This window comes from Pantherophis guttatus, chromosome 10 (assembly GCF_059756535.1).
Source record: "Pantherophis guttatus breed Tessera chromosome 10, ASM5975653v1, whole genome shotgun sequence".
NCBI lineage: Eukaryota > Metazoa > Chordata > Lepidosauria > Squamata > Colubridae > Pantherophis > Pantherophis guttatus.
The window spans coordinates 2,687,526-2,700,641 of NC_142072.1; the positions used below are offsets into that span (position 1 = coordinate 2,687,526).

At 50.0% G+C, this 13,116-nt stretch overlaps 2 protein-coding genes across 15 annotated transcripts in view; both read right to left on the reverse strand.

The window, feature by feature from the left end:
- RYR1 (ryanodine receptor 1) overlaps positions 1-1,678 on the reverse strand; it is a 135,095-nt gene extending 133,417 nt beyond the window's left edge. For 8 of the 10 annotated variants that reach the window (XM_087876533.1, XM_087876531.1, XM_087876532.1 and 5 more), the window contains exon 1: positions 1,480-1,654. In XM_087876533.1, coding sequence (XP_087732659.1) covers positions 1,480-1,530 — 51 coding nt within the window. In that variant the 5' untranslated portion in view covers positions 1,531-1,654. Of the gene's footprint in view, positions 1-1,479 lie in introns of all 10 variants that reach the window. The other 2 variants (XM_087876536.1, XM_087876535.1) reach the window with 1 other exon arrangement.
- A 4,782-nt stretch (positions 1,679-6,460) lies between these two features.
- The window catches only part of LOC117677714 (uncharacterized), a 53,826-nt gene continuing 47,170 nt past the window's right edge, over positions 6,461-13,116 (reverse strand). For all 5 annotated transcript variants that reach the window (XM_087876540.1, XM_087876543.1, XM_087876542.1 and 2 more), the window contains 5 exons: positions 12,162-12,253; positions 10,731-10,797; positions 9,387-9,474; positions 8,044-8,194; positions 6,461-7,934 (listed from right to left, as the gene is read on the reverse strand). In XM_087876540.1, the coding sequence (XP_087732666.1) occupies positions 6,994-7,934; positions 8,044-8,194; positions 9,387-9,474; positions 10,731-10,797; positions 12,162-12,253 (1,339 nt within the window). In that variant the 3' untranslated portion in view covers positions 6,461-6,993. The remainder of the gene's footprint in view (positions 7,935-8,043; positions 8,195-9,386; positions 9,475-10,730; positions 10,798-12,161; positions 12,254-13,116) is intronic.

Sequence of the window (13,116 nt, forward strand, 5' to 3'; positions counted from 1 at the left end):
GGCGTGTTGGGAGAGGGGGGCACTCCAGGCAGGGCGAGCTGGCATTGCCCTTGGCTTGGCTCACCCGTTGTGCCCCCCCAATTCCTGGACACCCCTTCAAATCGACCCCCACCTCCTCCTTGGTGCCCCCCAGCCCAACTCCCCCCAATTCCTGGGAGCCCCTTCCAATTGACCCCTTCCTCCTTCCACCGGCCTTCCTCCTCTTCCTCTTCCTGCTCCTTGGTGCCCCCTGCCCCCAATTCCTGGACCTCCCCCTTTCAGCTGACCCTTTCCTCCTCCTCCTCTTCACTCCCCAGCCCAGCACCCCCCAATTCCTGGACCCCCCTTCCAGCCAACCCCTTCCTCCTCCTCCTTGGTGCCCCTTGCCCCCAATTCCTGGACCCCCCTTCCAGCTGACCCCTTCCTCTTTCCACCAGACTTCCTCTTCCTCCTCCTCTTCGTTGCCCACCAGCCCATTCCCCCCAATTCCTGGACCCCCCCCTTCCAGCTGACACCTTCCTCCTCCTCCTCCTCGGTGCCCCCCCAGCCCACTCTCCCAATTCCTGGACCCCCCCCCTTCCAGCCGACCTCTTCCTCTTTCCACCAGCCTTCCTCTTCCTCCTCCTCTTCGTTGCTGCCAGCCCACTCCCCCCAATTCCTGGACCCCCCCTTTCCAGCTGACCCCTTCCTCCTCCTCCTCTTCACTCCCCAGCCCAGCACCGCCCAATTCCTGGACCCCCATTCCAGCCTTCCTCTTCCTCCTCCTCCTCCTTGGTGCCCCCCAGCCCACTCCCCCCAATTCCTGGACCCCTTCCTCTTTCCACCAGCCTTCCTCCTCCTCCTCCTTCTCCTCCTCGGTGCCCCCCAGCCCACTCCCCCCAATTCCTGGACCCCCCCTTCCAGCTGACCCCTTCCTCCTCCTCCTCCTCCTCTTCACTCCCCACCCCAACAGCCCCCAATTCCTTGACCCCCATTCCAGCCTTCCTCTTCCTCCTCCTCCTCCTCCTTGGTGCCCCCCAGCCCACTCCCCCCAATTCCTGGACCCCTTCCTCTTTCCACCAGCCTTCCTCCTCCTCCTCCTTCTCCTCCTCCGTGCCCCCCAGCCCACTCCCCCCAATTCCTGGACCCCCCCTTCCAGCTGACCCCTTCCTCCTCCTCCTCCTCTTCACTCCCCACCCCAACAGCCCCCAATTCCTGGACCCCCATTCCAGCCTTCCTCTTCCTCCTCCTCCTCCTCCTTGGTGCCCCCCAGCCCACTCCCCCCAATTCCTGGACCCCTTCCTCTTTCCACCAGCCTTCCTCCTCCTCCTCCTTCTCCTCCTCGGTGCCCCCCAGCCCACTCCCCCCAATTCCTGGACCCCCCCTTCCAGCTGACCCCTTCCTCCTCCTCCTCCTCTTCACTCCCCACCCCAACAGCCCCCAATTCCTGGACCCCCATTCCAGCCTTCCTCCTCCTCCTCCTCCTCCTCCTCCTCCTCGTTGCCCCCCAGCCCAGCTCACCGTCCGCAGAAACTGCACATCGTCCTCCCCCTCGCCGCCTCCTTCGGCCATGGCTGGGCTGGGCTGGGCGGCGGGATCGGCGGCCCTGGGCTGGCGGCGGGGGCGGCGGGAGCCGGCCGAGGTGGTGCGGACGCAGCAGCCGGGAGCTCCTGCGGAGACACTAACCGGCTGTCCCGGCTCCGGCAGCAGCCCCAGCCGGCCAGCCGTCCCCGCCCCCCGGCCCGCCCCTACGAGGAGGGAGGGGAGACGGCCGCCGCCAGGCTCTCCGCCGCCCAGTGGAGCCTCCCGGGTCAGGAGCAGTCTATCGTGGCTCAGCATCCCGAGCGGGGTGTGGCTGCTGCTGGGAGCAGGTGCATGGGAGCTGCTCCTCCACCTGTCGCCTCTCCTCCGTTTATTGTGGGGGGGGGTCTCCCTCCTTTTGCAGCCCCCGACTCAACTGCAAATTTACTTACAATAAATAAATATTTACTTGCAATACTTAGACATTGTAAGCCGCCCTGAGTCTCCAGAGAAAGGCGGCATATAAATCGAACCAATAAATAAATAAATAACTGACATTGGTGGTTAGTCACAGGCTCTAAACCATGGTTATACCAGCCCCGTAATGCCCGAGCTTTACAGGTAGTCCTCGACTTACAACAGTTCGGTTAGTGACCGAAGTTACCGCGACACTGGGGGGGGGGGAAAAACCGTACCGACGACTGTTTTTCACACTTATGGCCGTTGCTGCTGTCCCCCCGTTGGTCACGCCGTTGACATTCGGATGCCGGACAGCTGACTCACATTTATGACCGTCCCAAGGTCACGTCATCCCCACAAGTCAACAGGGAATTCTCGCGGCAGCACCGGATCCTCTATTGGGAAATCTGCCCCGGTTTAATGCCTCTGACGGACCCGTAGGATTTGAAGCTGCTCGGTTAAACCGTGATTTAAAAAAAAACAAAAACAAAAACCTGAGGTGAATTTCTCCTCAGCAAGCTGGCCCTTTTTGGGCTAAAAATAAAAATAAAAATAAATGAATCCTTTTGGGGGAAAAAAAATTCACAAAGCAAAGCTATTAAAGCAGCAGGAACCTTTCCGCGAAAGCCTTTAAAGTGGCCATTTGAACTGCAGGGTTAACCGCCTCCCTTTGCAAACTACAAAAAACAAACCTCGGTTTGACCGAACTCCCTATTTGTGTTCAAGCCCTCACAAGCGGTTTTGCAGGCCGCTTTCCTGCTGATGTAAATAGGCTAAGAATTTTTTTTTTAAAAAAAATCCGTGCTATTGTATAATACTTTTCCAGATAAAAAGGAGTCGTTTTCCCATTCTAAGGGCCTGTGGAGGTGCAGAGTTTCTGCAGTTAAGAATAGAATAGAATAACAGAGTTGGAAGGGACCTTGGAGGTCTTCTAGTCCAACCCCCTGCTTAGGCAGGAAACCCTACACCACTTCAGTTTTGCAACTAATAGGTAGAGATCCTATCAGATCGGAGACAGACAGGTTAGAGGGATTCCCGAAATATTTTCTATCATCGGATAATTCAGGAAAGGTTCTCCAAGGCGATAGCAGAACGATCCACCTTTGGAAAATTTCGAAGGAAAGCCAGACAACAATCCTCCTTCCTCATTTTTCCCTTAATATTTTGGCTGGTAAGAAAATATTTAAACCAGCAGTGTCCAACCTCGGCCCCTTTAAGACCTGTGGACTTCAACTCCCAGAATTCCCTAGCCAGCATGGGGGGGAAAAAATGCATGGCTGGCTGGGGAATTCTGGGAGTTGAAGTCCACAGGTCTTAAAGGAGCCGAGGTTGGACACCTCTGATTAAATGTGTCTCATTTAAATCAAGAGTGCTAATTAAATAGAAACTTGTTTTTTTTTTTTTTAAAAAAAAAAAGCAAAACATTATCTCACAGAGGGGAAAAAAAAGTCTGAAAAGAAAGAATCACAGGGTCAACGCATCGCCGCTTTTTATAGACTCGGGATATTAAATTAATTCCCTTGGAGTGCTTTATATAGCGCAATCCTTGTTCGTTTCTTTACACTCCGGCTTCTAAATTCATTGTATGTCGACGGGCTTGACTTTGTTTGACTCACTTGACTAGGAAGCAAAGTTTCCCCTCTGAAAATTGGATTCAGGATTCAATTGGAAGAGGGGGGAAAAAAAGAGGGCAAATCATTTAAAAAGGACTCAATTAATTAGCCAAAAGAAGACGCCGGCTTTTATATCGCACGAGGCTACAAATTTAGCAACCCCTAGGAACAAATCCATTCTGCACGTCTGCAGGGATTTGCGATTTAGCAGGACGCATTTTATGCAATGTTTCTCACCTTGGAACAGAGGTGGGTTTCAGCAGGTTCTGACCAGTTCTGGAGAACCGGTAGCGGAAATTTTGAGTAGTTCGCAGAACCGGTAAATACCACCTCTGACCGGACCGGCCCCCATCTATTCTCTGCCTCCCAAGTCCCAGCTGATTGGGAGGAAATGGGGATTTTGCAGTATCCTTCCCCTGAAGTGGGGTGGGAATGGAGATTTTACAGTATCCTTCCCCTGCCACGCCCACCCACCCATGCCACGCCCACCAAGCCAAACCCACAGGACCGGTAGTAAAAAAATTTGAAACCCACCACTGCCTTGGAAATATATTCCTTGTTCTATTGGTGTATTTCCAAGAGACAGGCCAAAGCAGATGTTGGATTACAGATAGTCCTCGACGTATAACAGTTCGTTTAGTGACTGTTTGAAGTTAAAAATGGCGCTGGAAAAAAAACGACGTAGGAGCGTTTTTCAATGCAGCATTCTTGTGGCCACGTGATCAAAATTCGGAGGCTTGGCAACTGGCAGGTACACTTATTTTTGACGGTTGCAGTGTCCTGGGTCATGTGACCACTTTTTGCAAACTTCCGACAAGCAAAGTCAGTGGGGGAGCCAGATTTGCTGAAGTACAGTTGCTTAATTTAAGAACTGCAATGATTCACTTAACAACGGTGGCCAGAAAGGTCGTAAAACAGGACAAAACTCCAAACAAATGTCTCGCTTAGCAATCACTTGGGCTCAATTACGGTTGTAAGTCGAGGACTACCTGTACTGTAAGTGAACAGTGCCTTGAAGATACCAGTTTTATATTATTTACACCCGTTTTTAATGCATTTTTGGTGAGCTTGTTGCATCCAACCCAGAGACAGCTAGAATTGGGAAGATGCTACAAATTTCTCCGATGAAACAGTTGAAACTTTAAAAGCACCAAACGGCCGTGTCATTTGCACACTCTTGAGGTCTGGGCATGAGCCCAGGATGGAATGGCTGGGTTCACACACTCATGAGCGTGTAAAATGTATATAGTTGGTTGCTTTGTGGCTTTAGGAAATTGTGCGAGCCAGCTTATGATTTTAATTCGGCTTATGTGCATTCTGTGAAGATAGCAATTGGGTTATTTCAATAAAGCTAATTTAGTCCAGCGGCTAAGCTACAGGCTAGAAACTGGGCGGCTGGGAGTTCTAGTCCCGCCTTAGGCATGAAAGCCCACTGGGAGACTCCGGGCCAATCACCAGGAGATGGTGAGTTCTAGTCCTGCCTTAGACATGAAAGCCATCTGGGAGACTCCAGGCCAATCACCAGGAGATGGTGAGTTCTAGTCCTGCCTTAGACATGAAAGCCCACTGGGAGACTCCAGGCCAATCACCAGGAGATGGTGAGTTCTAGTCCTGCCTTAGGCATGAAAGCCCACTGGGAGACTCCAGGCCAATCACCAGGAGATGGTGAGTTCTAGTCCTGCCTTAGACATGAAAGCCCACTGGGAGACTCCAGGCCAATCACCAGGAGATGGTGAGTTCTAGTCCTGCCTTAGGCATGAAAGCCCACTGGGAGACTCCGGGCCAATCACCAGGAGATGGTGAGTTCTAGTCCTGCCTTAGACATGAAAGCCATCTGGGAGACTCCAGGCCAATCACCAGGAGATGGTGAGTTCTAGTCCTGCCTTAGACATGAAAGCCCACTGGGAGACTCCAGGCCAATCACCAGGAGATGGTGAGTTCTAGTCCTGCCTTAGGCATGAAAGCCCACTGGGAGACTCCAGGCCAATCACCAGGAGCCTGTGAGTTCTAGACCCGTTTTAGGCATGAAAGTTGGCTGGGTGATTTTGGGCCAGTCCCTCTCTTCTCTCATCCCATCCCAACGCAACCCAGCTCACAGGATTGTTGTTGTAGGGAATCAGAAGTAGAAAGGGCTGTTAGATACGTTCTCCACCTTGAGCTGCTTAAAAAAAAAGAAAGAAATGTGGGAGACAAATAGATAAAAAAACATTCATCCCGGAAGTAATCTTGATTGAACAGTCTATCCATATCAAATTACTGAACATTTCCTTCTTTAACATCACTTTCCTCTGCTGCTGCATTTCGAAACTATCTGTTGGAGGGGTTGCCTCAATCGACAGCGTTAAAGAGAAGCCTTAGCTAACACGACTGCGACCATCACAGTTTTAAGTCTCATCAAACTTCCGTTTGAAGTTTGCCTACGTCTACGTAACTGCGTTTCCAAACACCCCCAGCCTTAGAAAGGATTTGCACCAAGAAATGAATAAAATCAGTACGAAGAGGGTTGTAAAAACTCCGGTTTAGGCTACAACGGCGAGGTTCATCTCGCAGCCGGTTGTGCGTTTTGGCGTTCTTTGGGCGAGACATCTCTTAACAAAGATAAATGCGACCACGGGCAATTAAAAAAAGAAAGCTCATTAAAAACAGCTTAAGGAGGAGAAGGTCAGGCCAGCAGTATGGCACTTCTTGCTTTTAATTATTTAGTACTGCCGAACACCCAGGGTGCGAGCAAGTAAACACACATACACACCAAATACACAGCGAAGAAATTAAAAAGAAGTAGGAGGCTACAATTGTTGGCCATCAGGAAGGCTCTTGGCGCCCCCTTGAGGGCGCCTGTCAACATTGCACAATGTTCAAGACGTAATTTCCCCACCCACCCCCCAAAATCAACGAAGAAACCTTTGACGTCGTCGTGAATTTTTATTGCTCTTCCAGCGATTCATACTTTTAAGACAAAGAAAGGGGAAGCTATGAACTGCAAAGGGGAAAGCAGACGTAGCCCAAAACAGAAAACTCCCAGGTTTCTCACGCGCTGCCTTGGGAGCCTTTTCCCGCCTTGCAAGTCAAAAACTTCATATTTTTTGGGTGGGTGGGTGGGGGGAGGCATAATAAAATGAATAACGAAGGCAGAGAAAAGCACCAAGAGTTGCCAGGGGGGGGAACCTGCCCACACACGGCAGGAAAGGAGGTTCACGGAGGTTAGCCGTGTCAACCTTTTTACCTTGTTAAAGAAGGAAAAATGACAGGCGGGATTCACGCACGCCATCAGCCACCCGCAGGATTGGAGCAGAATCAAAGCCCTCCTTGGCCTGCCCCCCCCCTGCTCAAATTTAGATCCAACTAATGGCAAATCAAGCCCCAAACAGACATCAGTGGCTCCTACCGGCGTGGATGTCGGGGACGGTGTTGACAAATCGGAGCATCGTGAATTAATCATCATCTACAACTCCCTTGCGGGGTTTTGCGGGGAACGGCAGCTCTGGGGCATCCGGTGATCTTCCAACAGGAGGCTGCTCTGCTGGTCTGGGGGGTCCCCCGTGGGTCCGTATCCCTCTTTTCGGCCCCACAGCCCGGCCAATGAACTCCGGATGTGCTTGTGGGTGATGAAGATTTGCCGGCCGCAAGCCTTGAGCTGCTGCAGGGGCGTCTTGGATTTCCCTCCCTTGGAGGCCTCGCCCTGCAAGGGAAGGCCACTCTCGTGGCTCACCGACCGTCCAAAACGGCGCCTGGTTTTGGGTTTGGGAGAACCGAGGAGGATGCTGATTTGGGGCTCTTCGTTGGACCGGAGTGGAGCCCGTTGGGGGTTGGGGGAGAATTGTCCTGCGGGAGTTTGGGGGATTTGACTGTCGAGACCCCCACCAGCCTCCAACGCTTCCGACCGAGATGGAAACAGCTTCGGAGAAAGATGGCAAGATTCGTCTCCCGAACAACCAGCTCTGGGGCTCTCTGGTGGCACCGCGCGCACCATGTGAAGGCTGAGTTGTTTCATGCCTGATACGACTTCTTTCATGCCAGGCTGAGCCGGCTCAGCTGGCCCGAGATCCTCCTGCCTTCCTGGGCTAGCGGCAGCTTCATCTGGAGAGAAATCGGTTTCATCCATGGCATCCCGCAACGAGAGCTCTTCCGGCCAGCTCAGAGATCGCCGGAGAGCTTTGTGGCACATGGCGAGAGTGATGCCTTGCCTACTTGTCTCAGCCAGGGCCTCCATCTTCGCCAGCAGCCCTCTCTTTCCAAGGGGGGTCCCTGCGTTCTGCCGAGAATTGAGTACCTCAAAATAGGGCCTTGGTTCTGCGGGTCTTCTGGATTTCACATCCCCCAAAGCCCTCGGGTTCAAGGAGACGCGAGCACTTGCCTTTTCACCGACTGAACAGCTTGGAGACCCTTCAAACAAAGCCAAAATAACAGCTGTTTTACAATCCTTCTCCAAACCACATTTATGGAAACTCTCCTTGGTAGCCCCTTCAAGAGGGTCTACCTCAACCAAGCATACCTCTTTGATCTTCCTGGACCTTGTAGGATTGCAGGCAGGATCCTTCCCACTGAGGCAGGATCATGGAGAGGTCTCCTGCATCTTGCCTCCTCTTCTTCAGCGGGAACCATCCACTGGGGTCTGCTCCTTTGGCAGAGAGGGAGTGGGGTTGCTGGGATGAGAGCCGGAAAAAGGAACAACTTTGAATGAATCCAGTAGTACTATCTCTAGTTTGGTCCACCCATCGTGAAAATTACTACTACCACTACTACTTCCGTGTCAGAAGCCCCAAAGTGCTTCCATGGTGAAAGGATCTGCCCGCAGCTTCACCATTGCCCGGGGAATACGTAATTGGGGCAGGGTGTCCTTTCATGTCCTTTCATGTGAAGTTGCCCAGTGAAGTGGTACCCATTTATCTACTTGTGATCGCCTGCTTTCGAACTGCTGGGTTGGCAGGAGCTGGAGCAAGTGACGGGAGCTCACCCCAGCCGGTGGCAGCAACGGGTTTCGAACACGAGCCTGCTGATCATCAGCCCAGCATTTTAACCTCATGTACCTGTTCTGACCCAGCTCCCCAAACACGACAAACCCTCTGAAGCTAAATCAATGATTCCTTTATTAGGAGCCCCAGCAGCCCTGGCAAAAAGTCTCTCTCTCTCTCCCTCTCTCTCTCTCTCTCTCTCTCTCTCTCTCTCTCTCTCTCTCTCTCTTTCTCTCTCTCCGCAGGCTAACAAGTCTGTCCGGCAAGGAGATGAATAGTTGTCTGCCACATCTATTCATCTCCGCCCCCTGCCTTTTATCCCCAGAGCTAGGGTGGGGCTTCACTAGCAGCAGTGGCTCTTCCATCCCAAGGACTGGCCCATAGATTTCCACTGTTCTCCTCTCCTCTGCCTTCTGCGCATCCGTGTGTCAGGCACTGGATCCAGCTGTTCCTCCTCCTCCTCATCAGCCACCTCCAGACCTGGGGGCTGTTGACTCTCCATCTGAGGGTTGATGGACGGCCCAGGCTCCTCCTCTGTCCCTCTCTCTCTGCCAGCTCCATTCCCTCTTCCCCCTCGGAGCTCTCAGGCTGCCTTGAGGCTGACCTTGTCTCCCACATGGCCTCTTCCTCCTCCTCTGATTTGGCTGCTAGAGGGGCCGGCGGCCGACAAGCCGCAACAGTACCCTTCCACTTAAAGAGTGTCCTACTGAGGTGACATTTTAAACTACACACACACCCAGCCATTTTGGAGTACACCACTCTTTATTACCAGCTGGTAGCGATCCTGGGAATTGTAGTCCAGCACAACTGTGGCAGCTCTGCGGAAAAAAAAATTACGTACTAATCACCTGTGATTTCCAGCAACACCCTCAAGAGTTCTCACCTGGTCTTTGCTGTTGCAAGAGAAGATACTCAAGGATTTGTGGCCTATTTGCTTCCTCTCAGTGAGGGAGGCAGGAGTAGTGGACTTCCTGGAAGAAAAGAAGGGTAGGGGGTTTGGGGGGGGGGTTGGCACTTAACAACCGTGTTGCTAAGAAATAGAGCAACATGGGCATCTGATTTGAAGGAGATCGTGCTATCTGGACCAGTGGTGAAATGGAAAATTTGTGGGCGTGGCTTGGTGGTGGTGGGTAATGTGACTGAGTGGGCGTGGCCAACTTTTTTTTTTTTTTATAACTTTTAAAACTATTTTTTCTACCACCTCTTCAGCCGAAGAGGTTGTAAAAAAAATGCTTTTAAAAGCCTCTGACAATCAGGCAACTGAGCTGGGATCGTCAGAAGCTTTTAAAAGCATTTTTTTTGTACAACCTCTTTGGCCAAAGAGGTTGCAGGAAAAAAATGCTTTTAAAAGCCTCTGACGATCGGGCAACTCAACTGGGATCGTCAGAGGCTTTTAAAAGCATTTTTTCCTACAACCTCTTCAGCTTTTAAAAGCCTCTGACGATCCCAGCTGAGCCGCACGATCATCAGAGGCTTTTTTTTTTTTTTTTACTTTTAAAAGCATTTTTTCGGCCGAAGAGGTTGTAGAAAAAATGCTTTTAAAAATTAAAAAAACTGCCTCTGATGATCGCGCGGCTCAGCTGGGCATGGCGGCGGGGGGGGGGCAGGGATTTTTGCTACCGGTTCTCTGAACCACCTGCCGCCAGGTCATGGTTGTCCCCCAAGATGCTTTTCAAAAGGCCACTGGACTTCCTTGGGTTTTGTTCCCCCATTGAAAATTTATTTGAAGTTCAGAACTGAAGAAGCTTCTTGGATGAGGAGCGAAACGTTTTCAAGGGAAAAAAAAGAAACAGCCAAGAAAGTCTAGCGGCCTTTTGAAAAAGCACCTTTGGGAGAAAGGCACAAACTTCCTTTTTACTTACTCCTTTCATGTATTTAAATTATGATTTTACTTTTACCTGTTACCTTATATATGCTTGACAAAATAAACTTATGACTTATGACTTATAACTTGAAATGCACCTGGGGGGTGGGGACTGCAAGATTGTGTGTGTGTGTGGGGGGGGCAGTTGTCAGAACAATGGTTGACACCAGGTGATTGACACCTGGTCTCCGAAATGCCAGAAATGCATCATGCTGCTAAAATGCGGATAACAATTGCAGCCAAGGAAGCTGTTTTGCAGCGGCAAGTCTCAATTTGAAAATCCCGCATTTGCATACATACGTTGAGATAAGGGTCTTTTGCAAAGCCAGGTAAATATTTCTAGGCAGAGTCTTACCCACCCACCTCCGAGGGCGTTTCCTGCTGCTGCTCTGTTTCCATTGAATTTTCCCGGTTGGAGGTTCTGGGCCGCCTGTAAGAAAGAGGCGATGAAGGAAAGGCTTGGGGAACGCGAGAAGAAGAAGGCCAGCTCCGTAGAAGCGAGAAAAGTCACACACACCCCCAGGACCTCTTAGATCCAACTTTCACGCCAGCATTTTCACCTGGGTTGCTTGGCTTCCTCCTTGAGATAAAAATTGGGACCGACACCAAACGGCACCGGTTCGATTGGAGCAACACAAAAATCATCAGCTATGTACATATATCTATATCTTTCTTTCTTTCTTTCTATCTATCTATCCATCTCCTGCTCTCTCTTTTTCTGCCTGCCTGCCTATCGTATCGTATCGTATCATATCATATATCATATCATATCATATCATATATCATATCATATCATCATATCATATATCGTATCATCTCTCTCTCTCTCTCTATCTATCTATCTAGTATCATCTCTCTCTCTCTCTCTCTCTCTCTCTCTCTAGTATCTCTCTCTCTCTCTATCATCATCTCTCTCTCTCTCTCTCTCTCTCTCTCTCTATCTCTATCTATCTAGTATCTCTCTCTCTCTATCTCTCTCTATCTAGTATCATCTCTCTCTCTCCTCTCTCTCTCTATCCTGTCTATCCTGTCCCTCCCTCTCTATCTCTCTCTCTCTCTCTCTCTCTCTATCTATCTATCTATCTTCTATTATCTATTCATCCACCTATCTCTACATCTATCTATCTATCTATCTATATCTATCTATATGTATGTGTCTATCTATCTATCTGTCTGCCTGCCTATCTATCTTCTGTCTATTATCCAGTGGTGGGAGTCAGGTAATTTAAGAACTGGTTCTCTGCCCTAATGATTTCTTCCAACAACCAGTTTGCTAAACTGCTCAGAAAGTTAACAACCGGTTCTCCCGGAGTGGTGCGAACTGGCTGAATCCCACCACTGCACCTATCGTATATCATCTATCTATCTATCCATCCATCCATCCATCCATCCATCCATCCATCCATCCATCCATCTATCTATCTATCTATCTATCTATCTATCTATCTATCTATCTATCTACCTACCTACCTACCTACCTATATATCTATCTATCCATCCATCCATCCATTCATTATTGATCTATCTATCTATCTATCTATCTATCTCTATCTCTGTCTCAGTGGTGAAATGCACTTACCTTTGCTACTGGTTCGGGAATGTGAGCGCGCACGCCTCTTCTGCGCATGTATGGAACCAAATTGTGACTGAATCTGGATGTTCTGCTTCGGGTACCACGAAGCCCCCTCCCACAAGGTAACCAGGAAAACAGGTCATGAAGTGGATGTGTTGTGTATATGCTACGTCCTGGATAGAAGGACATGGGGGGGGGTTGGGGGGGATCAAGGAAATTACCTTGCACTGAAGTGATGTCAGCCGGTTGATCAAAAGAATCCCCACCATTTTCCTCAAAGGGGTCTGAACTGGTTAATCCCAAATCCGATCTCCTGCGGGCAAAATGATAGACAAATCTTACTGTTTGGTCTGGTTTCCTGATGGGGGTTATTTAAAAAAATATTTTTTTACATTGGTGATGCCGCCCTTCCATACCTATTCAATTTATATGACACCCATCTCACTCTGCAATCAAAGAGAAGCAACCTGGAATTAAGGAGAAACTCCCTAACAGTGAGGACAATTAACCAGTGGAACAGCTTGCCACCAGAAGTTGTGGATGCTCCAAGAAGAGACTGGACAGCTACCTGTCTGAACAGGTATAGAGTCTCCTGTTGGAGCAGGAGGCTGGACCAGTTACTACCGGTTCTGTTACTACCGGTTCTGTGGGCGTGGCCTGGTGTGGGGGGGTAATGTGACTGGGTGGGCGTGGCCTTTTTTTTTTTTTTTTCACTTTTAATACCATTTTTTCTACAACCTCTTCGGTGAAGAAGTTGTAAAAAAAATGCTTTTAAATGCCTCTGATGATCCCAGCTGAATTGCCTGATCGGCAGAGGCTTTTAAAAGAAAAAAAGCCTCTGATGATCACGCAGCTCAGCTGTGCATTGGGGGGGGGGCAGAGATTTTTGCTACTGGTTCTCTGAACCACCCGCCTCCATCGCTACCGGATTGGGTGATCCGGTCCGAACCGGGAGCATTTCACCACTGGGCTGGACTAGAAGGCCTCCAAAGTCCCTTCCAGCTCGATTCTGATCCTGCAAAGCAACTGGCAGGCAAACCTTCTCTAACATAACATTTTTAAAAAAAACATTTTTAACTGGTTTGTCATTTTACATTGGGGCCAAATTAATATATATCCTTTTAATTGTTTTTAATGTTTGTATTGTATGTTTTTAGCTGGCTGTACACCGCCCTG